Source organism: Microtus oregoni, unplaced genomic scaffold (genome assembly GCF_018167655.1).
Source record: "Microtus oregoni isolate MIOR12 unplaced genomic scaffold, Mior012 000106F_ref0000393, whole genome shotgun sequence".
NCBI lineage: Eukaryota > Metazoa > Chordata > Mammalia > Rodentia > Cricetidae > Microtus > Microtus oregoni.
In genome coordinates, this window is record NW_024544721.1 from 3,654,664 (window position 1) to 3,680,471 (window position 25,808).

Below are 25,808 nucleotides of genomic sequence, written 5' to 3' on the forward strand. Positions count from 1 at the left end.
AATACTTCTGTTCATACACATCGTCACAAATCCCAAAGAAGCCGAAGGCACCACAATGACTTGAGATCTGCACACCAAACACCTTCCTACCATGAAATCAAGCAAGAAGCTTAAAAATCAGTAACTATCAAACACTTCACAGAAATGCTGTTTCGACAAAAAAAAAAAATGAAGATTATTTTTATTTACATGTGGCAAGAATTGACATTAATCTTTTGTAAAGTTTTCATTGTGCTTTAAACTGCTTCTCGTTCGTAAATACAGGAAGTTAAAATACTCGAAGGGATTCTGTTTCCCAGTCCTCAATTTAAAACATTTGCTATCTACAACATCCACTTTCAGCTTTGACATGGGAGAGATGCTCCTATTACAGGACTAGAGTGCTGTTTAAAAGGCATTTACAGTTCACTGAACTGTAGTATCTACAATATACAAGACTTGGCATATACTTAAATTATTGAAAATAAAGGACAGGGTGTGTTAGTCTTCTTCATGGCGCTTTCAGGCAGACATCAGAATCACTTCTCCCTAAAGAAAAAGATTAGAAAAAGTCAAGCAAAATTAGTACAGTATTAAAATGATAGTTTAACTCAAATTTGTAATATGTAACCCAATGCTATGCCTCAAGCAGCTATTATTTAAAATGCCACCATAAAGAATAGATCATTGGACAGGAAGGAAAGTTACATGCTTTCTAAACTGGAGTTCCATTTACATTTCTATGTCAAAGGGTAACTATTAGTCAATTTAAATCACATTTGAGTCTATTTATCAATTTATGTCTGAGCCTGGTTCCCAAATTATAAAAACTCATTTTATCATAAATACTAATTGGATCAATCAAAACACACCTTCTCACTCAAAACAGAGTACTAACCTGTTCTCATAAAAGAAAAACAGACAGAGTCATCAATTGGCTAGTATTCATTCTTTAGCTCAATCCGTTCACTAATAATAGCTTTGCTCAAGAGAATTGTGAATGTCAGTAAAACAACCAAGAGTGCTAATTTGATTTCCTTTGCTACTATAAAATGTCATTCATTCAAACACCATCAGTTCAGAAATCAGAATCACAGGAATTAGGTTACCATTTGCCTTTCTGTGCCAGAAGGGCAAAGGAGGGTTTTTATTAAGCAATAGGGAACATACAGCCCAGGTACTCACTGAACTATCCCATCTTTCAAATCATATGTGCATAGATTACTGAAGTAAAATGGTACTTACTATCTACAAAAAGGACTAGGAAAAATAAGATAGAAATAAAGAGATTAAAATATCTTGACTTCATAGACTTTCTATAGTTTTACAATTTTATTAAAAGTGTGTATTAGAGCATATTACGGCCCCTTTGCATAGCTACCTCTCACCTGATTTGCTGGCTACAACTACTTCCTTGTTGAATTTTGCTTATGAGTCCTCCTGCTTGTTATGTGGTTATGAATAGGTTGATCCCAACTCTAAACTTCCCAACTGTTTCAAAACTGAGCAGGAAGCCACACTTGCGGTACCTTGTGTACTCCTCACTGAGGACTTCTCAACTGGATACTGCAGCGGTATTACAATGCCTTGATCTGGCTTCTGAAATGCTGAAATGAGATTTTTTATTTTCCGGAAAAATCTTTTATGCACCCCAGGTGCTGTCTGGAAAAGAAAAGACCAAAACACATTATTTATTTGCCTCATAATGCTTAAAAAAAGACACATAAGAAGTGAGAGGGATGCTTAGAGAGGTAACATTTGTGTAACTTGCTCCAATATTTGAAAACATAAGGAAGAAAAGAAAACAACAGCCAGAAGAGCTTGCTTTGCTTGGCTGAATTTCCCTGCAAGAGGAGCTAATGAGCTGTCATTGCAGTTCTCCCAAGGGTAGGACTAGTTTGTACAAGCTCTCACAGCCCTGCCCTTGCTGACTGCTACCCATCAGACATCCCGAACCTCTAAGGGTGCACAGGCCATTACCCACAATGAATTCAGCAACAGAGGGGATGCAGTTAAACATAAAAAAAAAGCACAGATCCTACAGGTCATTAATAAAAAGCCTGAGGAACCAAACCAACAACCCGTCCCCATGCCATCATTTTCCAACAGAAAATACTACTCAGAAAATTAAAAAGTGAGTGCTATGATACATACAGCTGCATGGCTAGCTAATGCTCATGTGCTTTTACCTCGTAACACACACTGACTCATCCTTCATGTTAATTTTGTGTTCTTTTCCCAGATTGCTCACAATCAGCACTGTACCATTCCAAGGCTTTCTATATGACACGAAAATGAAAGACTGTAGAAGGTTCTCTTTATTTATATATTTGTTAGTTTTTAAAGAGATCGCATTTGCAGGTGGCTGTTAAGAATGTATTCTTTCCCTGACATCTGTGCTCTCACAAAGACACTGCCTGAAATCAACATTCCCCACAAAGCTTATGAGCCTTGCTTTAGGCACCATCTCAAAACTGTCATAAAATAAAATAGTATTGCTACAAGCAATTGAACAATGACTAGTTTTGTTTCTTTCTTTTCTTTTCTTTTTAGAAAGTTGTTTTTCAGCTGTTCCATCTGGAAGATTTTTTGAGACGGGAACTGCTTGTTTTTTAGCATTTAATGAGAAAACACGAAGGCTGGCACACAGACTTCTGTCAACTAGATGTTAAACTCAAGATAACAGACGATCCAAAGTCATTCCTATGTTGGAGTAGGTAGTTTTCCAGTACAAACACTGCAGATGTTCTCTTTAGCTGTATATTAGTGTCTGCCTGTATAGTTTCAACAGATAGAGAACGGTCTCCCGCCCATCTCTATCCTTCTGACCAGAAGACCTTCCTAAATTTCTGCTGAGGCCTCATCTAGAAATAATATGACCGTTCCCACAGAGACTCTTTAGCTCCAGACAGACATTGCATTACGAAGGCATGCAATGTGTACAAAATACCACCTTAGTTCTTTCTGAGGGCATTTTTTTGTTTGCCAACATACTTTCCCATCTCTTGTCTTCACTGTTTTCTCATGGATTGGTAGGTATTGATTCTTTCAATTAGTCTCATTTTACAGGTACAAACATTCAACTTAATCATCTTGCATAAAGGAAAATAATAAGCAGATGTGAAATCACACATACAATCAGAAGCAGCAAAATTTTCTCTTCATTCCTTTCAGATTAGGACTAGACCAAGAAGTTTGAGTGAAGCTGAAGACACCAGCCAGAGGGGAAACTGCATATTTCCCCAGAGGGGAATCATTTCAAACCACACTTCATTTAGGCTATTTCTTGTGGCTTATAAAAGCATTTTCAACAGAGGCATTATTTCTATGGGGACTGATAGTAAACACTTGATTATCCATGCTGACAGAGAAGACAAATACCACCGGACATTTAGAAGCAATTTGAACTAGAGATGCGGCATTTCTTTAACAAATGACTGAACTAATTTATGATGATTTGCTTAGGCTAATAAGTAATTTGCTTACTAGCTAAGGATCTCCTGGTGACCAACTACCCATAAAAGGCCAAAGGCACAGAAACTGGCAGAGAGAGAGCAGTCCACTTTTGACAATGCACTGCTGACAATCTATACATTAATAAATGTTAATCAACTCATCATAAATTTGGACTCCAAGGGCTAAGTTAATATCCTTAGCAATGCTCTATCTAAAATGAAAAAGATGCATGTTTGTCTTTTATAATTCAATAGATTTAAGGTTCAATTGAATATCACATCTTAAAACATATCTATAATTACATAGGGACAGAGGATAGAATATTCCTGACGTGATCTTTTCTTATGGTGTAGCAAACTAAAATGGTTTTCCTGAAAGTAGTACAAATGCCACTTATCCCATTTTTTGGAAGATTATTTCACACACACACACACACACACACACACACACACACACACACAAAGCTTCGCTGCCACTATCCTGTCAGTGAATTCGATTCTTGTTCAAATTTGGGTATTTCCCATACTGCCACCTCTTAGTTATCCATGGAAATATGTTTTGAATCGCAGCTGGTCTTCAATACACTCTGGAGAAATTTCTTCCAGCCAGGTGGTATGAGCTCTGAGAATTACGCACTAGTTTAATATTCACCTTAACAAGAAGGCAAATTTTATAGACAGGAAACTGCAATATGCATTTCATGAAAACAAGATGTTTTTACCTCTTTCCCATTTGGGGATAATCCATGCAAATCTTCTGCTCTCGTGGTGCAAATAATTTCAATATTATTATATAAAGAGGGTCAAATCAGACAACAGGATAAGGGATATTTACGCTCAATAAACCCTTTCCTTCTGAAAATGATTACAAATATGCAATGATGTGATATGAAGTCGCATGTGAAATAGAAAAGAAAAAATATAAAATGGGTCTAAGAATCTATATCACAACCCTTTTCCCCAAAGCTTCGGAATCGTTGAGGAAGAGAGGTGAAAAGAGAGTAAAGACAAGAAAACCATGTCTTCCAGACCCAGCAGGACAGGTTCACATATGAACTCACAGTGGTTATGACAACATACACAGGACCTGTGCAAGCCTAACCCAGATCAAATGCCAGCATGAAGAGAGGAGGTGTACACAAAGTTCCACTCCTAGGCGAGGAGCTATTGACAATTGACAGCTACCAGGAGAAGAAGAGCCAGCTTTCTTTAGAAGAATAGCCCCTGGTAAATGAATCATGCTTCCGTGGAAGGCCACACATCCAAGAATATTTAGGCAGCACAAATTGAGTTGACAGATTTAGCAAAACAAAGAGTACACAAAATTTTGTAGATAGGGAGAGAGGAGTGGATCTGGGAGGAACTGGAGGACAATGGCAAATATGATCAAAACATACAAAATTGTTAAAGAACTAATTTTTAAATCACAAATTCTTTCCATAAAATATTTTTATTGCTCAGCTGAAGTATTTCTTGAAAGAAAAGGATTTTTGTGGCAACCCATATACAAATTCACATATACCAGCTACACATGACTATTCCTCATGATAAATCAAATTGCTTACTTATTTGCAGTGATGGACTTTTTTAAAAGGAAATACAGTTTTGACTAGAAATGATACTGATTTTTCCTTATATAGGATGAGAGAATTATCCTGACACAAAATAACAGTGTGACCAGGGAATGATATAGTATTATATGAAGTAACATAATCAAAGAACGTTATATACTAGTCTTATGAAACACATTACTATGTACAGTGAATATATAGCAATTAAAAAAAACAAAATTAATTAATTTCTCAGTGGTATCACACTTTCCTGGTATGCATGAGACCCTGGGTTTCAGCCCTAATCCTATTTTTTAAAAAACTAAAATCCCTAAAAGTTAAAGACAAAACCTAAAATATGAAATTAACCAATAAATAACAATGTATTTGAATCTACTCTAATTCGTTTTCACAATTTAAATGCTTATAATTTGTACTTTGCTTTTTACTGATAAATTTGTAAGACATTTTAAATTTTTGTCAAAACTTTATAATGTCTTGAATGCACAGATTAATGAAGCTATTAATAGAAGTTAATATTAACATCTATGTTTCCCAAAGATCATAGTGAAATACTTCAACTATCTGGATGGACTATTATAAAGTCAGAAACCAACTAAAGCAAAAGTTTAAAAACTACAATTTTGGACTCACTCAGTAGTTTGTAAATGGGCTATTCTTTGCTACTTTCTACTGTACTATGTAAAAAGAATTCACTCAGTTCTTGGACTGACACAGTGGCTCTCAAATATTTTCAGTCACAAGACACTTTCGTTCTGAACAAATCTTATTCAAATCTCCAGTTCATAAGGAAAGCTAAAGAGAACTTCACAATTAAAGTCAGATAAGTATCCAGAATTACACCCACTCACCTCTCCCTCTCCTGCAACCCCCTTGCTAGGGAGTCCTACGATAGAAGAGAACTGTGATTCAGAAAAACATGCCTTTAAAACACTGCAAAAGCAGGTAGGAATTTGTTGTGCATACATGTATGAAATTCTCAAAGAATATTTGTATTAAATAAAAACTGCAATTTTACCTCTTCTCTATCCCTCCTACCCAGAGGCCTCCAACATGGCTCTTGTGAGAGTCTTGCTGACGCATGCAGAGCAGCACCAATTGTCTGGGTACTTGCAAATGCCTCTATCTCGGGACTCTTATGCTTGGTAAATTAGCCCTGGACTATACACAATCATGTTGAGAAGCTTTCAGTAGTTCATATTTTTGGATGTTGACTATATGCTAGACTCTGCAGCTAAGAGCTTCTTTACTTGCATTATCTTACACTCCTTGAAATGACTCCTCTCATTTTACAAATTGCTTCCATCAAAGGTAATTATAGAAAGAAGCACATGGAGCCTGGATGCACTGGACATGGCCCAGGCCCTCACACTGCAGTTTAATTCCTTGTTATATCTCCTAAGGCTATTAGTGACTAGTAGAAAAGAGAAATTCCAGTTTGCCTGTTTCTATCCACAACAGCACCAATGTAGACATCAGTATTATTCAATATATGCTTTCTAAAAGTTTGTATAGGTTCTGTAAGTAAGTTAGGCATCATCCATCAAAGTTCTTCATTCTTCAAAGTGATCCCACTCCACACAGGTCTGGAACCAAAATTTTCTAAAGGCTTCTAAATGAACCACCAACAACTGTGGAATTAAGCATTCATGATTTAAATATGATTAATATTTTGGTAATTTACTATGTAACTTCTATTTTATAAACAAACCTGAATTTCAAGCACTTTTCTGATACCCAAAGAAGCAAAAATAAATAAAAGAACTGTACCTCAGCACTCCAAGAACCTGTTTCTGTCTGCGACACTCGATATGTATAGATGTAACCTTGATACCTGTGAAAGAATGCATTTCCATTACTAATAGTTTCCAGAAGAACAATGGATGCTCTAAACTTGAATTTACTTTTATCTATAAAACTTACATATACTGGATGTAAACGGACAGCTTCTTGGCAGTCACAGAAAGCAAAGCCATTGGATTTAATTTGCTTGCATTTTATTTCAGCCTAATCACAGTCCCCCACGATTTTTGTGTGGTTTAATACACCTAAGGATTTGTGTGATAAAGAGACTGGACAAAAAGAAACTACAGACCTGCTGGCTCTGACAAAAAATCATAATTATGAAACACCTTTAACAGAGTCTTACTGTTTTGTAAGTGTACATAGTCTTAAGCTAAAAATGGTTGACTGAAATAAGATTCAATTAAATTAACTGATAGTATTAATTACCAAAGTAATGTGAGTATATCATGCTATGAAATATAATTATTCTTATAATATTATTATTATAATAAATAGTAATATTCTATTACTTTATAACATTGTAATTTAGTAGTAATAGTAATTGAATTTTAAAAAGGAGTACTGAACCATGGAATGTTATGCATTCTTTGAAATAATTAAATTCTGCTATTTTCAGCAATATGAATAAAACTGGAGGGTAGGAGGGTAACTAATTCAAGCACAGAAAAACAAAAAGTATATAACTTCCTTTCAATGAAGAAGGCAAAATATGGACCTCAAAGAAGTACAGAATAAAATGGTGGTTATCATAAAGCTAGAGAGATGGGTGAAACGTTAAAACGCTTACTGTAGAATATTAGTGAAAGATGTGTTACATTTGTTTATGCTGTGGAACATTTGTTTAATGATGCAAAGATATGTTGCATTCTTTAATGTTGCATTTGTTTAACTCTGTGAAGCAGTGTTACTTTGTCTAAAACATCTGATTGGTCTAATAAACAGCTAAATGACCAATAGCTAGTCTTGAAAAAGAATAGACGGGGCTGGCGGGCAGGGAGAATAAATAGGAGAAATCTGGGAAGAAAAGATTGGTAAGTGAAAGGAGAAGAAGACGACACCAGGAACCAACCACCAAGCTACACAACAAGCTGCATAGTAAGAAGTAAAGAAAGTTATATATAATAGAGAAAGATAAAAGCCCAGAAGCAAAAGATAAATGGGATAATTTAAGTTAAAATAAAGCTGGCTAGAAACAAGCCAAGCTAAGGTCAGACATTCATAAGAAAGAATAAGCCAATAATGACACTGGGTTTTTGAGATAATGACACTGGATTTTGATCCTACTGCATGTCCTGGCTTTATGAGAGCCTAGACTGTTTGGATGCTCACCTTCCTAGACCTGGATGGAGGGGGGAGGACCTTGGACTTCCCACAGGGCAGGACACCCTGACTTCTCTTAGGACTGGAGAGGGAAGGGGGTGGGGGAAGGGGGAGGGAGATGGGAGGATGGGAGGAGGTGGAAATTTTAAATAAATAAATAGAATAAGCCTCTATGTGATTTATTTGGTAATTGGATGGCAGGGTCCCTAAATAGTAAAGAGCTAAAAAACAAAAAAGAAAAAGAAAAAACGTTTTGTCACCCAATGTGGGACTCTCAACGATCCCTAGGGCCTGAGAACACTGACAAAAAAAACAATAGATATGGCTCCTTTAATAAACTCTGCCTTACAGAAAAGCATTTAAACAGCATTTTTTACCCTAAATAGAAACAAAAAATAATTAAAAAAAAATGCCTGCCATAGTGCAGGGAACTGGCATTTCATAGCTAGGGGGTTGAAAGCAGTTCCTGGACAAACACACCTCCAACTGGGCCATGAGCTTCAGGCTTGTCTCTCATGAACCTAGAAGTGGATAGAGCCAGCCAATAGAGTCTCTCAGAAGACCCAGCTATAGCTTAATAGTTTAAATTTTGCTCACAAAAAGACTAGAGATACACAGTAAAAGAGATACAGATGGGAAAAAACTCTAAACACATTCCAATGTGTTGAACAATGGCATAGGCTTAAGAAAAGAAAATGGGTATAGACAACCATAGAAATAAAGAGTTTAAAATATAATAAAGTTCTTAAAGAGAGAGTAAAAGTAATATAAAAGAAAAGCCACATAAGATGAGAAATACATAGAGAGTCTGAATCCAATATGGTATTGTGTTGATTTTGAATTTTTTGATTGCTGATAAGCAAAAGAGAGCTGTTAAGATACCTGGCAATGAAAGAGGGACTGTAGAAATAAACCAGTCTATATACTTTAGAAATGCCTACACTTTAAAATGGAAGTCAAACAATGTATTTGTAAAATGGAACTTAAAAGTTTCATTGCTTTGGAGAAGAGGTTTTGCTTTTGTTCCCACAGGAGAGGAGAAGCTGTGAATTCCTTCAGGATTAATACGAATCAGGTTTGATCAGGGGCAACCTCCTGAACCTTGACAGGTGATATCTATCAACAAAGGTAACAGCTGGTCTTCCGACTTGGCCATTATCTCAAATTTCTCAGGTACCCCTAAAGATGCCTTTGCTACAGACAACAGGAATCAGTCAAGAGTAAACAATGTCCACATTCCCAAGATTTTGGGGAGTGCTGTTTTGTTAATGGATGTTTTCTATCATTTAGGGGAATACAGGAATATAGGACAAAAATACAAGTATGAGTCTCAGATATTTTACATTGGCATGGATTTTGGTATATTGATACAAATTTAAAGTTATTTTTGTTACTATATATGTTTCTACTCTTGTTTGGGGTATTGTGTTTATGCAGCTCATTTCAAAATGCAATATATAATTAGGAAATGAGATTAGTAGTTAGTCTATAATATTTAAACTTGTATTCACATTAGGTATGTTTTCAAGGTTAAATAGATATATTTAGGTAGATAAATGATCTTCACTTAATTTAAATACCCATAGAATATGATATTTAAAATGTTTTGTTAACTTAGAGCTTCTCATGACAATTAGATACATCTGCTCCTGGTAGTACCAATTTACTTCAGAGAATATGATGGGCATTGAAGAAACTCCACATAAGTTGTTTTCAATATGGCAAGGCTAGCCATTTGGGCAAAAAAAACTGCTTTTCCTTGACTTTATACAGTATGCTGTATAAACTGGACATGCAAAAGCCTCTGAAAAGTGACTGCTGAACTTGTCAAAACAAGATGATAGCATTCTTCAGGGTTCCTGCTTCATGAAAGACTCTGCCAGACGTTCTGCAGGACACAGAAGAAAATGACTGACAAACTGCCAATAGGCAATAGGCAAAATGGTCTTTCATATTTCCTGATTTATGTGAAAGTGTGCCAGATACTATAGGCTTGTAGTTGAAGATGGATTCCCTAATGTTGCAGAGGAACTTTGGGTGACTGTAAAGGCGGATGTCTCTGTTGTTAAGTAATATTAATTCCTTCTGGTGTCTTTGATGGATTTAAAGGACAAAGTAATTAGAATTTCAGCTTTTTCGTTATGATAGAATGTAAGTTAGGTATAAAACATTGCACCTCACTAAGATAGAAAATGTGGTGTTTTCTCTGAATTTGCTAAATACAAATGGATTAAATATTATAAATGTAATTCTTATTTGATAACTGTTTGTTGCGTATAGTTCTACTATGTTAAAGTTAAAACCTTTCATTTTTATTTAGACAAAAAGGGGAACTTGTTAATCTCACAGAGGACTCAGTACCTACACAGAAGTTCACAACCATCTGTAACTCCATTTCCAGGGTATCAGATGCCCTTTTGTTCTCACCATGAATTCCAAGCAAGCACATGGTGTACATGCATACATGCAGGCAAAATACCCACACATAAAATAAGATGAATAAGCTAATAAAAAATCAAAAGAATGGTGGTTAGCAGATTCTGGGTAGTATAGAGGATTAGAATAGTTAATTGAAATGGGATGCTGATGGACAGAGGGAGTCAACTGTAATGTTCTACATGACAACGTGATAACTATGGCTAACAACAACTATAATTGTCTATTTCAAAATTGCTACTGAGGAGGATTCAGAGAATTACCAGCACAAAGGAGTGATAAATGTCTGAGGCAATTAAAATGGCAATTACTCTAATTTGATCATTAAACATTGTATACATTGCAGAAATATCACATTGTATGTCATCACTATGGACAATTATATGTAAATTAAAATTATAAAATTAATGAGAGAAAAAATAGCTAATACTTCAAAGCAGTTTGTCCTTTCAAATATGGTAAATATTGTTCCCATTACTTGAATCATAGGTATTGTATGCCTGTTTAGATGAATTCTACTCTATAGCAAGGCTTTTAAATGTGAGATTTTTCTGTTCAGTTGCCATAAACAATACCATAGACTGAATATCTTAAATGAGAAAGAGGGTATTTCTCATATTTCTGGACGCTAACTCCAAGGGCAAAGTATAAGCAGGGAAGGTTTCATTCTTAGGTCTTAACTCACGAACACCAGAAAATGTTCCCTCCTGCCTTGCTGTTAAGCCACCAATCATATTAGATTTGGCTTTGTTTATTTTTATTTACTTATTTATTTGAGACAAGCTGTATGAAACTCTGGGCTAGGTTGGAACCTGTGACTATCCTGCCTCAGATGCTGAGGTTCAGGATTACAGGTATGCATTACCACACATGAATGCAGACCTCTTTTTTTACAATATAATTTAACCTTACTTATGCTCTAGAGATCTTATATGCAACTATCGTTACATTGGGGATAAGGTTTCAATTTGTTTGGGGGGGCATACAGTTCAAACAACAGCATTATATACTGGTCTCTAACATTTTTGCATTATAGGTAAGCTAAAATTTTTCTGCATTTTTAAATTATTCTTCATTCAAATCATTTCTCTCTTTTTGTGTTTTACCATAAGCAATGTTGAATAACCAAGCCATTTCTTCACACTTTACCTTAGAAATCTACACCACTGGTTTAGAAGCAGATATACAGCTTTGTGGCAGATTTCTTGCCTAGCAAGGGTCAAGTCATCAACATTACAGCAGAAAAAAGAAAAGAAAAAAAAAGGAATATAAAGTTACTTGTATGTATATGTTTTCAGGGCTGATCAATTGGCACTGGATAACTAACTGTCGTGCTCTTCCCTAGGGAAGATAATTTTCCTACTCATTATACAGAGTGAGCAAGTTGTATTTATGTATTTAGGAATATATATGCATATATTTATATATTTATGTGTATATACGTAACGACAATTAATGTGAAAAGGCTATGGATTTGAAAGAGGGAAAAGAGGAGTGTGTGAGAAGGTTTGGAAGAAAGGAGAGGGGAATGGTAAATTATTATATAATTTCTAAAAATAAAAGAAATTATTTTTAAAGAGATGTAAGCTAGGTAATCACTGCAATTGTTCACAGATTCTGTCTTCCACAAAACAAAGAGGTTCTTTGCTGCTTTAGAACAATGATCATTTTTCTTCCATTTTCCAATCATTTCACATTTGAGATGTCATGAGAATGACATTTAACACCCATATTTTATTTTATTTTTGATTATATCATTTATCATCATCCCGATACCCTTCCATCCCATATACCCATCCTTACTCTCTCTTTCAGATTCATGGCCTCTTCTTCCACTAATTGTTATTCACACACATACACACACACACACACACACACACACACACACACACACTTCTTAGTCACTGTCCTGGCCTACTAAGGTTATTATAACAGCATGCCACAAATGGGTGGCTTAAACAATAAACATTTATTTCTCACAGTTTTACAGGCTGAGTGTCCAAGGTCAAGATGCCACTGTGGTAAATTTCATTCTGAGGCCTCTTTTCTTGGCTAATAGGCAACCACCTTCATTGTTTATGCTTACATGGCGTTTTGTTTGTACATACATCCTTCCTCTTCTTATAAAGTCACCAAATCTATCAGATTATGGTTCCATCCTTATGAACTCATTTAATTTTAAATACCTCCTTAGGCCCTACTGCCAATAGAGACACATTAAGGCAAGGGTTTTAATATATGAATTTTAGAGATATAATTTTACACCATAGTACATGAACTCTATTCTATTATTTTTATATGATAAAATGAATTTTATAAATGAGGAAACTGAAATGTTGATAAATAAAATAACTAAAACAGACCAGAGATCCAGAAGTAAAAATGTTAGTTGGACCAAGCTCTTTTGATTCTCACACTATAATGGATATGGACTTATTATAGTTCAGTGTTCATAATAATAATACTTAATTTGATTAATAAGCTTTTAAAATTTATTATCAGCTAGATTTATTTAACTAGTATACAAAAATGAAGTCATGCATATTCAGTTATTTTGGTGTTTTAATTCATATATATATATAGTATAATATTTAAATTAGGACAAATATATTTATCCAAACATTTGTCATTTCCTTGAAATGTAAACATAGAATCCTGCCTAATTTTTTAAATGTACAATCTTTTATTATTATTATTATTATTATTATTATTATTATTATTATTATCTATCTTCATCCAAATATACATAAGCAAATCAGAAATTTTTGTTCCTACTTTACTATGCTGGTTAATTTGTTGTCAATTTGATACAAGCTCGAGTGGTGACTATCAGCCTGGCCTATAGTCAAGTCTGTGTGGGCATTTTCGCGATTAATGATTGATGTGGGAGGGCCACAGCAGGTGCTGCTACTCCTGTACAGGTTATAAAAGAAAGCAAACAGAGCAAGTCATGGGGAACAAGCCAGTAAGCAACATTCCTGCATGGTTTCTGCTTCAGTTCCTGACTCCTTGTGCCCTGATCTCTTGTCCTGACTTCCCTCAATGTTGAACTTTAAGCTGGAAGATGAAATGTAATCTTTCCTCCACAAACTGCTTTTGATAATTGGTTTTATCACAGCGATAGAAAGCAAACTAGAACAATTAGTGCATACTGATCTTTCATTCCCTATCCTACACCCTTTCTACTTCCCCCAGACCATTAATAAAAACCCAGAGACAGAAATTCGAATTCAACCTGAAGATTAGAAAAGCAAAATGGTCAGACACTGGATCTTAACTCCACTTCAGACCAAAATGGCAATGCTGCCTCTGGGAATCCTCAGAATGAGACTGAGCGGAAAGCTGTCTCCTCCTGTCTTATATTCCTTTCTAGGGCTGGGACTAAAGGCATGCACTATCTGGCTTTTCTGGCTAGTGTGGCTATGGGGATTAAAGGTGTGTGTTACCACTGTCTGATCTGTATGGCTAACCAGTGAGGCTGTTTTACTCTGATCTTCAGGAAAGCTTTATTTATTAAAATACAAATGAAATATCACTACACCCCTGCCACAGACAACTTCCATGTTACTCTCAATCTCCCTGGGAACAATTGTTTATATTTCACATGTGAATGAAAACATGTAGCATATGTATTTCTGTGCCTATCTTATTTCATTTAGTATAATGATTTCTAGTTATATATATACATTTTGCAAAGGACAGAATCTCATTCCCTTTATGATTTAACACAATTCCATTGTGTGTATGTCTCCATTTGTTTTGTTCCTCAATGGATAGATTCTCATGTTATTTCCATTTCTTGGCTATTATAAGTCGTGTGACAATGAATCTGAGAGTTCATATATTTCTTTGATATCCTGATTTCATTTCCTTTGAATATATACTCAGGAGTCGATAACTGAATGATGCGGTAGTTCTAGTATTTTGAGAATCTTCTATACTGTCTTCCATAACAATTGTCCTAATGCATATCTCTGTAAATAGTGGGGAATATGTCCCCTTACCCACAACCTCATTTGCACTGTTTTCTTTGCTTTCTTTCTATCTATCTTTCTCTCTTTCTTTACTTACTTACTTATTTATTTTTACTGGAGTGACGGAAAAAATGTGTGATTTTTGAATTTCACTTCCTGGGTGATGAGTGTCATTTTTCATGAATTTCTTTTTCATAAAGATTTTTTTTTATTTTATGTGTTTGATTATTGTGCATGCACGTATGTCTGTGAAAGAGCACTGGTTCCCTTGGAACTGTAGTTACAGACAGTTGTGAGCCACTATGTGGGTGCTGGGAACCAAGCCCAGTTCCTCTGCAAGAATAGTCAGTGCTCTTAACTACTGATCCATCTCTCCAAATTCTCATATTTTATTAGCAAATATTTCCTTAATAGAAAAAGTAACTTTTGCTGAATTTTCAAACAAATTTTGAATTTGGATATAAATAAGTTATCATGGTCTCATTTACTATATTTGTTGTTGCTGTTCTTAGGCACAGGATTGGATCAATAGGAAACCTTGATTAGGAAACATACTAAGTCTGTTCAAGTCACTGTGTTTAAACTTAAAAGAGCAGATGATACTAAATTCTTACAAAAAGAGGGCTATGCTTAGTTCATAGGCCACATTTGGCATTACATCCCTTTAGAATTAAAAAGTCTTTAAATATTTGAATTAAATTGTTACACCTTTAATCAATATCCATCAGTACTAATTATCTAATGAACTACAAAAGACATTTAAACACTCTAATTGGGTCCATTTGACTTGAGAAATTGAACAAAGAGTCAATGTAAATGTTGGTATGATTCCAAAACAAATGTTTTATTTTTGTAATGTAGCTTTACCAGAATATTTGACTCATATATACAAGTAGCTTATTATGTGCTTACACGTGATAAAAAGATAATATATGTATTTCACTGTTAAGCTTTTATTTTGAAGTTATTTAAATCTACTTTAAAGCACAGCAATTTCAGTAAGTGCTCTACAGGGAACAAGACAAGAGATTTGATTTCTGTTATTCACCATAGGCACTTGAAACATGGGTTTTAAGGGACTTTCTTGAAGTCATCCAACAAAATGGAGATGGAAGCAGGACCCTGAGTTCTATTATTCCCTTTGAAAAGCAATTAATGAGAACGATTCACAGTAAACTTAAGGGTGATACGGAAATAATAGTATTTAAAATCTATTTAAAAACAATAGAGCTGGGGAATAACTCGGTTGGTACAGTGCTTGCCTGCAGACAGGAAGACCTGCGTTCAGTCCCATGAATCCATGGCCGGGATGATGGCATGCACTTGTAGCCCAGCATTAGTCAACCATGCAACTCAGGTTGGTGAACACCAGAAAAGGGAGAAGTCCCTATCTCAGAAAATCAAGATGGACAACTCCTGAGGAATAGCAACAGCAGCTGTTCTCTGGCTTCCACACACATGTGGAAACCTGTAAGCACTTATACACAAATACATACACACATAAAAACAAAAGATCTCAGTAATTTAGGCAAAATGATAAGGTATCTGTTTTCCATAGTCTAAACAATGTGCCTCAAAATATACAGTGGATATAGTCCATACCATCATTCAGCTTCATTTAGTCAAAATAAATGAGTATGTTTTGAAAATAGTTTCCTAACGAATCTGATGTTATCTCACTTTCGGTTAAGCAGCAGGAACCTGAGTACCACTTCAAAAGCTCTTACCTTCTTCGTCTCCAAACAAGCTGGTGTCAATGGTACATCCATTTTCTCATGATTACGGTATCTAATATTAACAATTTCCCCCACCCCAAGCCCTTGAATTGAGAATGAACAAACTTTTGTCTCTTCTCAAACCGGCAGTGTGTGGCCTTTACTTCTAAGTCATGGCACTTCCTAATCAATGGTCCTCTGTAGACAACTCTCATAATAGTATGGGTGGGGAAAACCTAAAGCGGAACAACTCAAATTGAATTCCTAGGATCACAGCATTTTTTAGCCACCTGATATGGGTGCTGAGAACCAAACGCAGATCTTTTGGAAGAGCAGCAACTGATTTTAACCAATGAATCAGCTCCCTAGCCATGGAATATGCTTTTTTAAAAAGCAACACATATGCTCTGTCTGTGGGAAATCATTGTTATAGGGAAAAAGTAATGTGTGTTAATAAAAGCTATAACAGTGTTCATATCTTTTAGCAAATAACCTTGTTTATGTTTATACGCTCCAGGCAAATAAGTCAAAAGAAAAAGACAAGTAAGTTTTTAATAGTATATAAAGTAAAATTAAGCTAACTACTCCAAAAAGTAACAATGACTCAAAATAAGGGAATATTTTTTATATATGTCCTCAAAATTGAATATGAATAAAGTAGAAGTAAGCCAGGCGGTGGTGGTGCTAGCCTTTAATCCCAGAACTGAGGAGGCAGAGGCAGGTGGATCTCTGAGTTCAAGGCTAGCCTGATCTACAGAGTGAGTTCCAGGACAGCCAGGGCTATACAGAGAAACCCTGTCTTGAAAAACCAAAAAAAAAAAAAAAAAGTAAAAAAAATTACAACAAAACAATTCTTCATAGACAGGGAAATAATAGAGTTAGAAGGACAACCGCTAAATGGAAAAAGTATTTGCAAACCTTCAACCTGATAAGGGTTGGTACCCAGAATAACTAAGATTTGAAGAAAAAAAAAAAACTCAGTAAGAAAACAAATTGCTTGAAAATGGGCAATGAACCTCCACAGATTTTTTTACAAAATAATACATACAAAATGGCCAACAAATATACGAAATTTTTTCAACATCATTAATCATTGGAGAAATGAAAATTGAAACCACACTTTTTCAAGTGACTCTTACCAAAAAGATGAAAGGTAAATATTGTGAGGATGTGGAGAAAGAGAACACTTGCACACTGTTGGTGGGAAACAGAAAGGGGGTTCCTCAAAAAATAAAAATGTATTGCATGACTCAGCAACAGAACGATTGTGTGTATATCCAAATGACACCAGTATGTCAAAGAGTCTGCCATGATCAATGATCAATGTAACACAATCTGTATTATAAAGGATAAGGAATCAACTTTGTGTGCAAGAACAAAGAAAATGTGATATATACCCTCATATGCTGTCCCTCATGTGAAGAATACAGATTTTAAAGCAAACATGAAAATGGAAAATAAGCTAGTTGAGAAAAGGAAGAAGACCAAAGGAGAGGAGACAAAAAAGGGAGATCGGGTAAATATGATCAAAATATATTATATATGTAAGAAAATATAATGCTGAACCCATTATTTTGCACTAATTATAATATTCAGTAATCATAAATGATTGAAAAACAAACTGTAATGGAATGCCATCCAACCTTAACAAAAATATTATCATCTATTTTTGACAACAGGGATGAACCTGGAGGACAAACATTATGTTAAGTAAAATAAACCAGGCACAAAAAAAGGCAAATTTTGCAAGATCTCACTTACGCGTAGAATCTAAAATTATTGAATTCACAGAAGCTGAGAATACTGTAGTTTTGTAAACCACAAAGAAGAAAGGGGGAAAAAAGCGTAACTCATTTTTAAAAGCTGTTAAACGTTTCTGACTCGGTCTGTGAATATAGACAACTCAAGAAACAGATCAGTTTTCACTTCTTTCTCCAATTTAGATGTATTTTGGAACTGATGACAAGTCCAGCATGTCTGTGAAGGGTGTCAGAAGCACTGGAACTGTAGCTACAGACAGGTGTGAGTTGCCATGTGGTTGGAGGGAATTGAACCCACGTCCTCTGGAAGAGCAGCCAGCGCTCTTAACTGCTGAGCCATCTCTCTAGCCCCTGTACCTTAAGCCTTTAAAAGGTATTCAGACTGGTAAAGGGCAAGTGCAAAGCCACTCAGCTTATTTTTTTCTTTTCTTGATGGGTATCTCTGGTGGATAGTGCTTCACTTCAAACCAACAAAACCACATTAACTTTCTTTATGCCAATTAAAGGATTTCTCAAAAGAAAAGCTGTAAGCACATCTGGCGTCTACAGCACACTGAAAATAATGCAAGCTGGTTCCCATGCTCTCATCTGCACATCATTGCTATATATATAACATTTAAAACACAATTAATGCAACAGATTTTGAGGGGCTTTGGATATTTTTTTCCAAGCTGGTCCAGAACTCATTACACAGGCCAGACGGATCTCAAACTCATGGTGATCCCTCCTCACTTCCCAAGTGCTGGGATTGCAAGCAGGAGTCCTGCTATAGCTAAATTTTAAGTGAATATTTTATATCGGTAATAATTATACCATGTAAACAAAGTTTTCATTATTAAACCGGTATTTCCCCTCAAGAGGTTTCTGAACCTTCTGTTGTCCAAATTTCATTCCTTTGGAGTGGATAGGAATTTCCAGTACAATCTAAAGTCATTCAGTATCAATACTAATGGGGAAACTATGTAATGGCCCTATTCTTACCGCCACTGCTTGTTAATCCAGGGCAAAAAGAAGTTTCAGAAACTTGTCCAATGTAAAATCACTAGATAAGAGGCAGAGCTGATGGTGTACTCGGGCGGTCTTGCAAGAAGATATTGGCTCTTAATCCCCATGGTGTGATACACTTCTTAGATTAGTAGAAATGAATTAACAGTTTGGTCTTACAGCAAATCTTGGAAGTATAATTCTCAACAAAAAGGTTAAGTCTGTTAGGACACAGGGCTAGAAGTGTCTGCTGAAGGCTAGAACAGGAGAGGTAGCTGAGGAGAGCCCAAGAGGGAGAAGGGGTGGGGGGCGGATTTACAGGTTAAACAGACTTCCTCTATGTTTAAACTAAATGGCAACTTCTGAGTATTCCTGAAGCTTCAATTTTCCAATGTTAACCAGAGTCAGATTTTAACATATTTGCTTGTGAAGTACCCATTTTGTAGTTGATGTGTAACAAATATTACTCGGATAGCTTTTGGGCTCACTCTACAATTAATAAATTCTACACAGAAAATCCAAAAAGATTTTTGTTACCCAAGTTATTGTGAAGATATGACACCAATAAACACACCCAATAGAATTTTAAAAGCAGATTATGGATGCAAAGTCTGAGATGTAAGGAGAGAACCAACTTCAGCAAGCTGACCTCTGACTTATGCTATCCATGGACTCACACACAAACATACAACACATGCAAATAAATAAGAAATCTAAACTTATATAAACTAAAGTATGATTTCTCGTTAAATTTTATAATCTCAAATTTATTGCCATACTTTTCTTTGCCACACTGTCCCCTGCTATTACAACTGATAAGCTGGAATTTTATTGTACTGTATCTCCTCTATTTCTTGAATACGGTTGTGTGGTGGGCACTTTATTTCCAGTCCAAAGGACTCCATATCTACTATAGAGAAATTTGCCCATCCATTTTCATTGCTTCTCTATTCACAATAGCTAGGAAATAGAAAGAGCCTAGATGTCCATCAACTGGTGAATGGCTAGTAAAAATGTGAAGTGTTTACCAATGAAATGATATTCAGCTATTAATAAAAGTGAAATTATGAAATTTGCAAGCAAACAGATGGAACTGGATATAGCCATTCTGAGTGAGCTAATCCAGACCCAGAAAGACAAACATCACAGGTTTTCTCCCATTTGTGAATCTTAGCTTTGAATCTCGAGATAATGTGTGTTTCTTTTGGAATACCCATAGAGGTCAGGGAAGAACTAAGGGGCCCTGGATGGCAACTTTCAAGGGATGAGAGACAGAATACACAGGTATAAATAATCAAAAGGAATACTGGAACAGGAAAGGTTAAATCGAATAGGGGCAGAGTAGAAAACAGGGAGGGATAAATAACACTAAAGACCTCTCCAAAATGTCATGTATAAAACTACTAATGAAGATGCTTCCTAAAACATATACCTATACACATATATAAAAAGAGTTAAAATTGAGTTAATCTAATAGAGCAACAAATAGACATCATATATTATACCAAATGAAATGTCTATTATCAAGAATGGATTGTGTCTTTCGGAGTTGTTGGCCAGTGAGGATCAATAGACCACCAGACACTACAAGTTGTTGCCAAAGCTCTTGGTTCCCCTTCAGAACTTGACAGTAAGACCCTGTTGCAGACACCACCACATAGTTGAGGCACAGAACATGGAAAAGTCAAGCTGGAACAGACCTGAAAGCTTCATCTACAATGGGCTAGCTCATAGTGCTGGAAGGTGTTAGCATACTACCAGAGTCATCGTCAATTTTGCCCATCAAAAAAAAAGTCAAAAAGATAACTTTTATCCAAAGATATATATGAAAATTTCATCATTATGTGTCTTCAAAACTAAAGGATTATAAATGTGTTTCTTCCTCCAAACCTTTCAGCAGAGAAGTATAAAATTGGCTTTGTATATAGGGATGTTAATTGTGGAAACATGCTATTTTTCAAGCTTATTTTTAAAATATTTTTAATTAGTTTTCCTAGGGGATGATGAGGTATTACCTAGTAGATATCTATACTGGAGTGAAAAATGAAAAGTTGTGAGGATATAATATGTAACTCAATGAAAGAAATTTTATATACCTGTAAAATGAAAAAAGAATAAAATATTATACTATATCTTTGAGAAGAGTCAATTCTTTAAGATGACAAACTTCCCTAATTTTTATTGACATTAGTTTAATTCAATTTAACAGAATTATTTTAGATTTCATCACCAATAATCAGTAGATGAGAATAGCTAATAGCTTCTTAGTATGTTTGAAAATTATGATACACTGATTTGGTTAAGATAAGTATAAATAAATCAACTCAACCAAATAGTCCAGAAACAACAATAATAGCAATTTTATAAATATTGAATTCTTTTAGTACTTGGTAAAGTAGTCTAACAAATGAAGAATGAAAGTTCAATCTAGTAAACTATGTTGGACAACTGGTAAATACCTGGAAACAAACCAAATTAGATCTTTTATGCACATAAAAAGTGGTGGCACACGCCTTTTATCCCAGCACTCGGGAGACAGAGGCAGGCGGATCTCTGTGAGTTCGAGGCCAGCCTGGTCTACAAGAGCTAGTTCCAGGACAGGCTCCAAAACCACAGAGAAACCCTGTCTCGAAAAACCAAAAGAAAGAAAGAAAGAAAGAAAGAAAGAAAGAAAGAAAGAAAGAAAGAAAGAAAGAAAGAAAGAAAGAAAGAAAGAAAGAAAGAAAGCTCAAATTAAATTAAAGGATAGAACAAAAGTTAATAAAGCCACATATTTAAAACAAAACAGTGAAATTTTCTGTATCTATGGAAGAGAAACTGGAAAACAAAGGTAGAAATCAAACATGAAGAAACCGAGTGATGCATTTCAGTACTAAAAATATTAAATAACAAACACCAAACAGAGAAAGGATATCAGCAGTATAACGAGATATGTCTATTTATTTGTGCATGTGTGTGTGTGCATGCGTGAGTGTGTGTATGAAAAGCAGTAAGATCCAAATCATGAAGTGATAAAAGTATGCAAATAGCCAGTTCACAAATGGGGAAAAATAGTTTAACAACCACATCAAAAACAGTCAGTGCCATTAACAAAATCTAAAATATGAAAAGTAGAGTATAAATATGATAAAAAAAGTTAGACATCAAACTACAAGAAAATTGTTTTTAACAAGAATACTCATTTTTAAGAACAATTACACATATATAAACTAGAATATATATTTATAGTAATCATTCAAATGTAGAATTTGTAATTTAAAAGTATTGAATGATTCAAGTGTCAAAAAAGAGGCTGATGTAAATGTATGAAGCTGTCAAAAAACAAAATTTGTCAATAAGAAATAAGAGGTTGGTCAAGAAAAATATGGCTCATTTACAACTTAGCTAAACTAAAATACAGCCCTTATAAAAAGAATGCCTTTAATTTATTTGTGAAAATATTACATATGGATCAGCTTTTGTTTTACACTACATGGAAATTACAACAAAATGTAATGAAAAATGTACATGCTCAAAAATATTCATCTTACTAAAATATAGAAGAAATTTTACTTAAAACTTAAGAGTAGTTGCCTTTAAGTCACAAGATTATAGATTATTTTTCCGTTGATTCCATTACCTATGTTTTCAAATTTTATATAACAAATAAGTGGTAAGACTATTTTGGCAGGGTGGTGATGGCTCACGTCTTTAATCCCAGCACTCGCGAGGCAGAGGCAGGTGGATCTCTGTGAGTTCGAAGCCAGCCTGGTCTACAAGAGCTGGTTCGAGGACAGGCTCCAAAACCACAGAGAAACCCTGTCTTGAAAAAAAAAAAAGACTATTTTGACAGATTGTTTTAATTCTAATTTTATTTAGAGAAAATAATTGAAAAATCTTCATATTATGAATGAAGAGCAGCAATTGTCTAAGTAGAAAACTTTTACAATGTTGAAACATTTTGTTTTCTAAAACTTAATGGGAGGAAAGGTCCTGTCTGAGAGTCACAACTGGAATTTAATCTGGGAAAGGGGAATGTACAGTTTGAAAGAACAATTTGAAGCATACAATATAAATAGGCTAAATTGAAATTCAAGCAAGCTTTCTTGGTTAATGGGAATAAACAAAATATAGAATAAGGTGGCACTGAGTAAAATGTAATTATTTTATGTTTGTTCATGAATGTATGAGTCTATTTCATTCTATTCTGTATCATATGAATCTGTAGTTTGAATTAAGAGTGCATAGTTTGCTGTACATTTTGCAAGTACCACATAGTGACAGTAAGAGAGAATGAAATGGTTATGTGTAGCAAAAGGGACACTCCAAAATAATTGAAGAACTGATCAAGGCAAAGCATCTTGTCTCATCACTCCCCAGTAGTCTGGTCATAACTCTGAAAACCCACATGACAGAAGAAGAATTCTCTACTTATCTATTTTCATAGGAAGAGGTTTTCATGGAGAAATTAGTCAACAACAACTTACATTTATGCAGCATTCACCTTCAGTGAAAACTAAAATAATGAGAATTTCCTTACGTGGTACTGACACACCTGCCTAAAAACTAAGGATTCCTCTCTTCAAGATTTTACTTAAAGCAATCTTTTGTAACAACAAACAAACAAACAAACAAAACCAGATTTCTGTTTTATGTGACTGGAAGATGAAGTCCCCAGAGAATTTGAGTGACTCCCTAAAGGTCATAGCCTGGCCTCTTGTCAGTCCAAGGCTCCTTGTCATAAAGAACACAACCTGTCTTCACAGTTCATGCATTCAATTCCAAGTTGTTTGCTGAGTGCCTATTATGTACCAGGATATGTTTCTGGTACTAAAGACAATATTCATTCCTTCATGAAGGTATTTTTGTAGTAGATCTCATATATAATTAAGCAAGCTAGTAGAAAGTTTAAAGCTCCTTCAATAAAAACAATGGCCTAGCAACACAGAGAGGTCCTTTACATTTGTTAGAATGGTCAAGGGATGTATATTGAACCGAAGGTGTAAAATCCGAGTGTGGAGCAGCCATGGGAACCTTCTGGAATGACCAGAAGAGGAGAAGTCTGCTGTCTCCACCTCTCTCCGCTACACAGGCTTCTTTTCAACCTTCATTTTCCCCTTAAGGAGCATGCTGCGTAACCCACTGCTAAGCCAAAGCAGCTCATTTCACTCACCATCCTCCATCTTTTGACAAGAAAAAAACCTAAGGATCCTCATTGGCTTTCCTTGCCCTTCTCGGGGTTCCACTTGGGAAGCAGAAAGGTCCAAGCCCACAGCTGGATGTTCAGTCCAGTGGAAAAGCAATGTTCAGACACATATAAAATCCTGGACTCTGTCCCCAACACAGAAAAATTATTTTTCCATATATTTAACTTTTAGCTTTTATGATAAATGTATTTAACAGGAGCTGAAAACTGCCACGAATAATGCTTGGACATTTTTAAAAATCAGTATAGAATGACAAACCTCTCAAACCATCCACAATTTAATCTTTATCGCCTGACCCAGAAAGTACCTCAAATTTTCGTAGTGTATCATCATGTCCACTCACTACAAAGCATTTTTTCTTTGTTTTGTTTTTATGCAGAAACGACTGTGCTAGAGTGAGGGTTTTGTGGGTTTTTTTTTTTTAAAAAAAAAAAACCTGCTTACAATAACGTTTGAACTATAGGACCTTCTGTAGAAATGCCCCCATAAGTACTTAAATAAATTGTCCGATAGGAGAATAATAATAAACTGAAACTCATAGCTTACTGAACATTTGCCCAGTGTCAAGACCAGTGCTCAGTTGTTTTTAAAAGCATGGAGGTATTTAATCTTCACAGTCCCTTGGAATATGAGTCCCATTTAATAAGTGAGGAAACTCAAGGTCCAAAAGATTGGCTTGCTGAGACTACAAGCTTAGAGTCTGATTATGGTAGGGAGGATTCAATCTCGCATCTGCTTTGCCGGGGAGATAGGGAGCCAAAACACAACTGCATCTAGTTCAAAATGGAGCGAAAGGCTGGCAACAATCTTGGCAACGACCAAAGTGGAACCGTTACAATTGGGTTTTCTTTCTGTACTCTTTAAAACGATTGTCAGGCCTGTCTTTTATCAGACATCCACGTTTTTAAACTCCTGGCCTCTCTTATGAAGGAAGGTAACTCAGCAGCTCCAGAAAATCCTTACTCTAGTACAGTAGAGGCTGCCACAAACACACTGGCGAGACCCAGCAGATGAAATCCCCAGCGAGCAACCTCTACCCAACTACTACCCACAACAGCGCTGAGCTGAGTCTGGGGAAGCCTTGGGACCAGGCATGAGAGATGAAGAGTTCTCAGGGTTCCTGCTGCTTGTGTCCCTGATTACCTTTACTAAAAGCTGTAACTCTCTGCCCCTCCTTCCAGGACTCCCCAGCAAGGTCAGGACATACGTGACGTGACGCCAGGCTGCCACTAGGACAATGTACTCACAAAACACACAAGCAGTACACGCCAGGAACACTCTCGCTGTCTCTTAGCAGATAGCTTCCATCCAGGCCTGTGGCGAGCAATAGCTTCTCCCCCGTCTCCCGGCTGATTTTGCCATGGTACACAGTCACAGCATCCATGCCTGGTTAACTCGTGTGGGCCCAGAAGGAAGATGCTCGAAAAGGGAAACGGTGCTTCTGCTTCTGCTGCTGTGGTGGCTCCCAGTCAGTCAGCCACCTGACTCCCAGGGCAGCCAGTATGCATGAAAAGAGAGAGAGAGAGAGAGAGAGAGAGAGAGAGAGAGAGAGAGAGACGAGTGCCCCAACAACAGGATGTTGTCTACCTGCCTTAGAACCTCTTCTGACACTTCAATTAAGG

General features: G+C 35.8%; 1 protein-coding gene across 1 annotated transcript; it reads right to left on the minus strand.

Annotated features, from left to right (window-relative positions):
• Nucleotides 1–25,570, minus strand: LOC121443423 (SH2 domain-containing protein 1A). Its single transcript, XM_041645177.1, has 4 exons — nt 25,434–25,570; nt 6,776–6,839; nt 1,509–1,641; nt 1–528 (listed from the first exon to the last, which is right to left on the minus strand). Exons 1-4 carry the CDS (start codon nt 25,568–25,570, stop codon nt 491–493), a joined length of 372 nt encoding a protein of 123 aa, XP_041501111.1. The 3' UTR covers nt 1–490.
• Nucleotides 25,571–25,808: the final 238 nt, after the last annotated feature.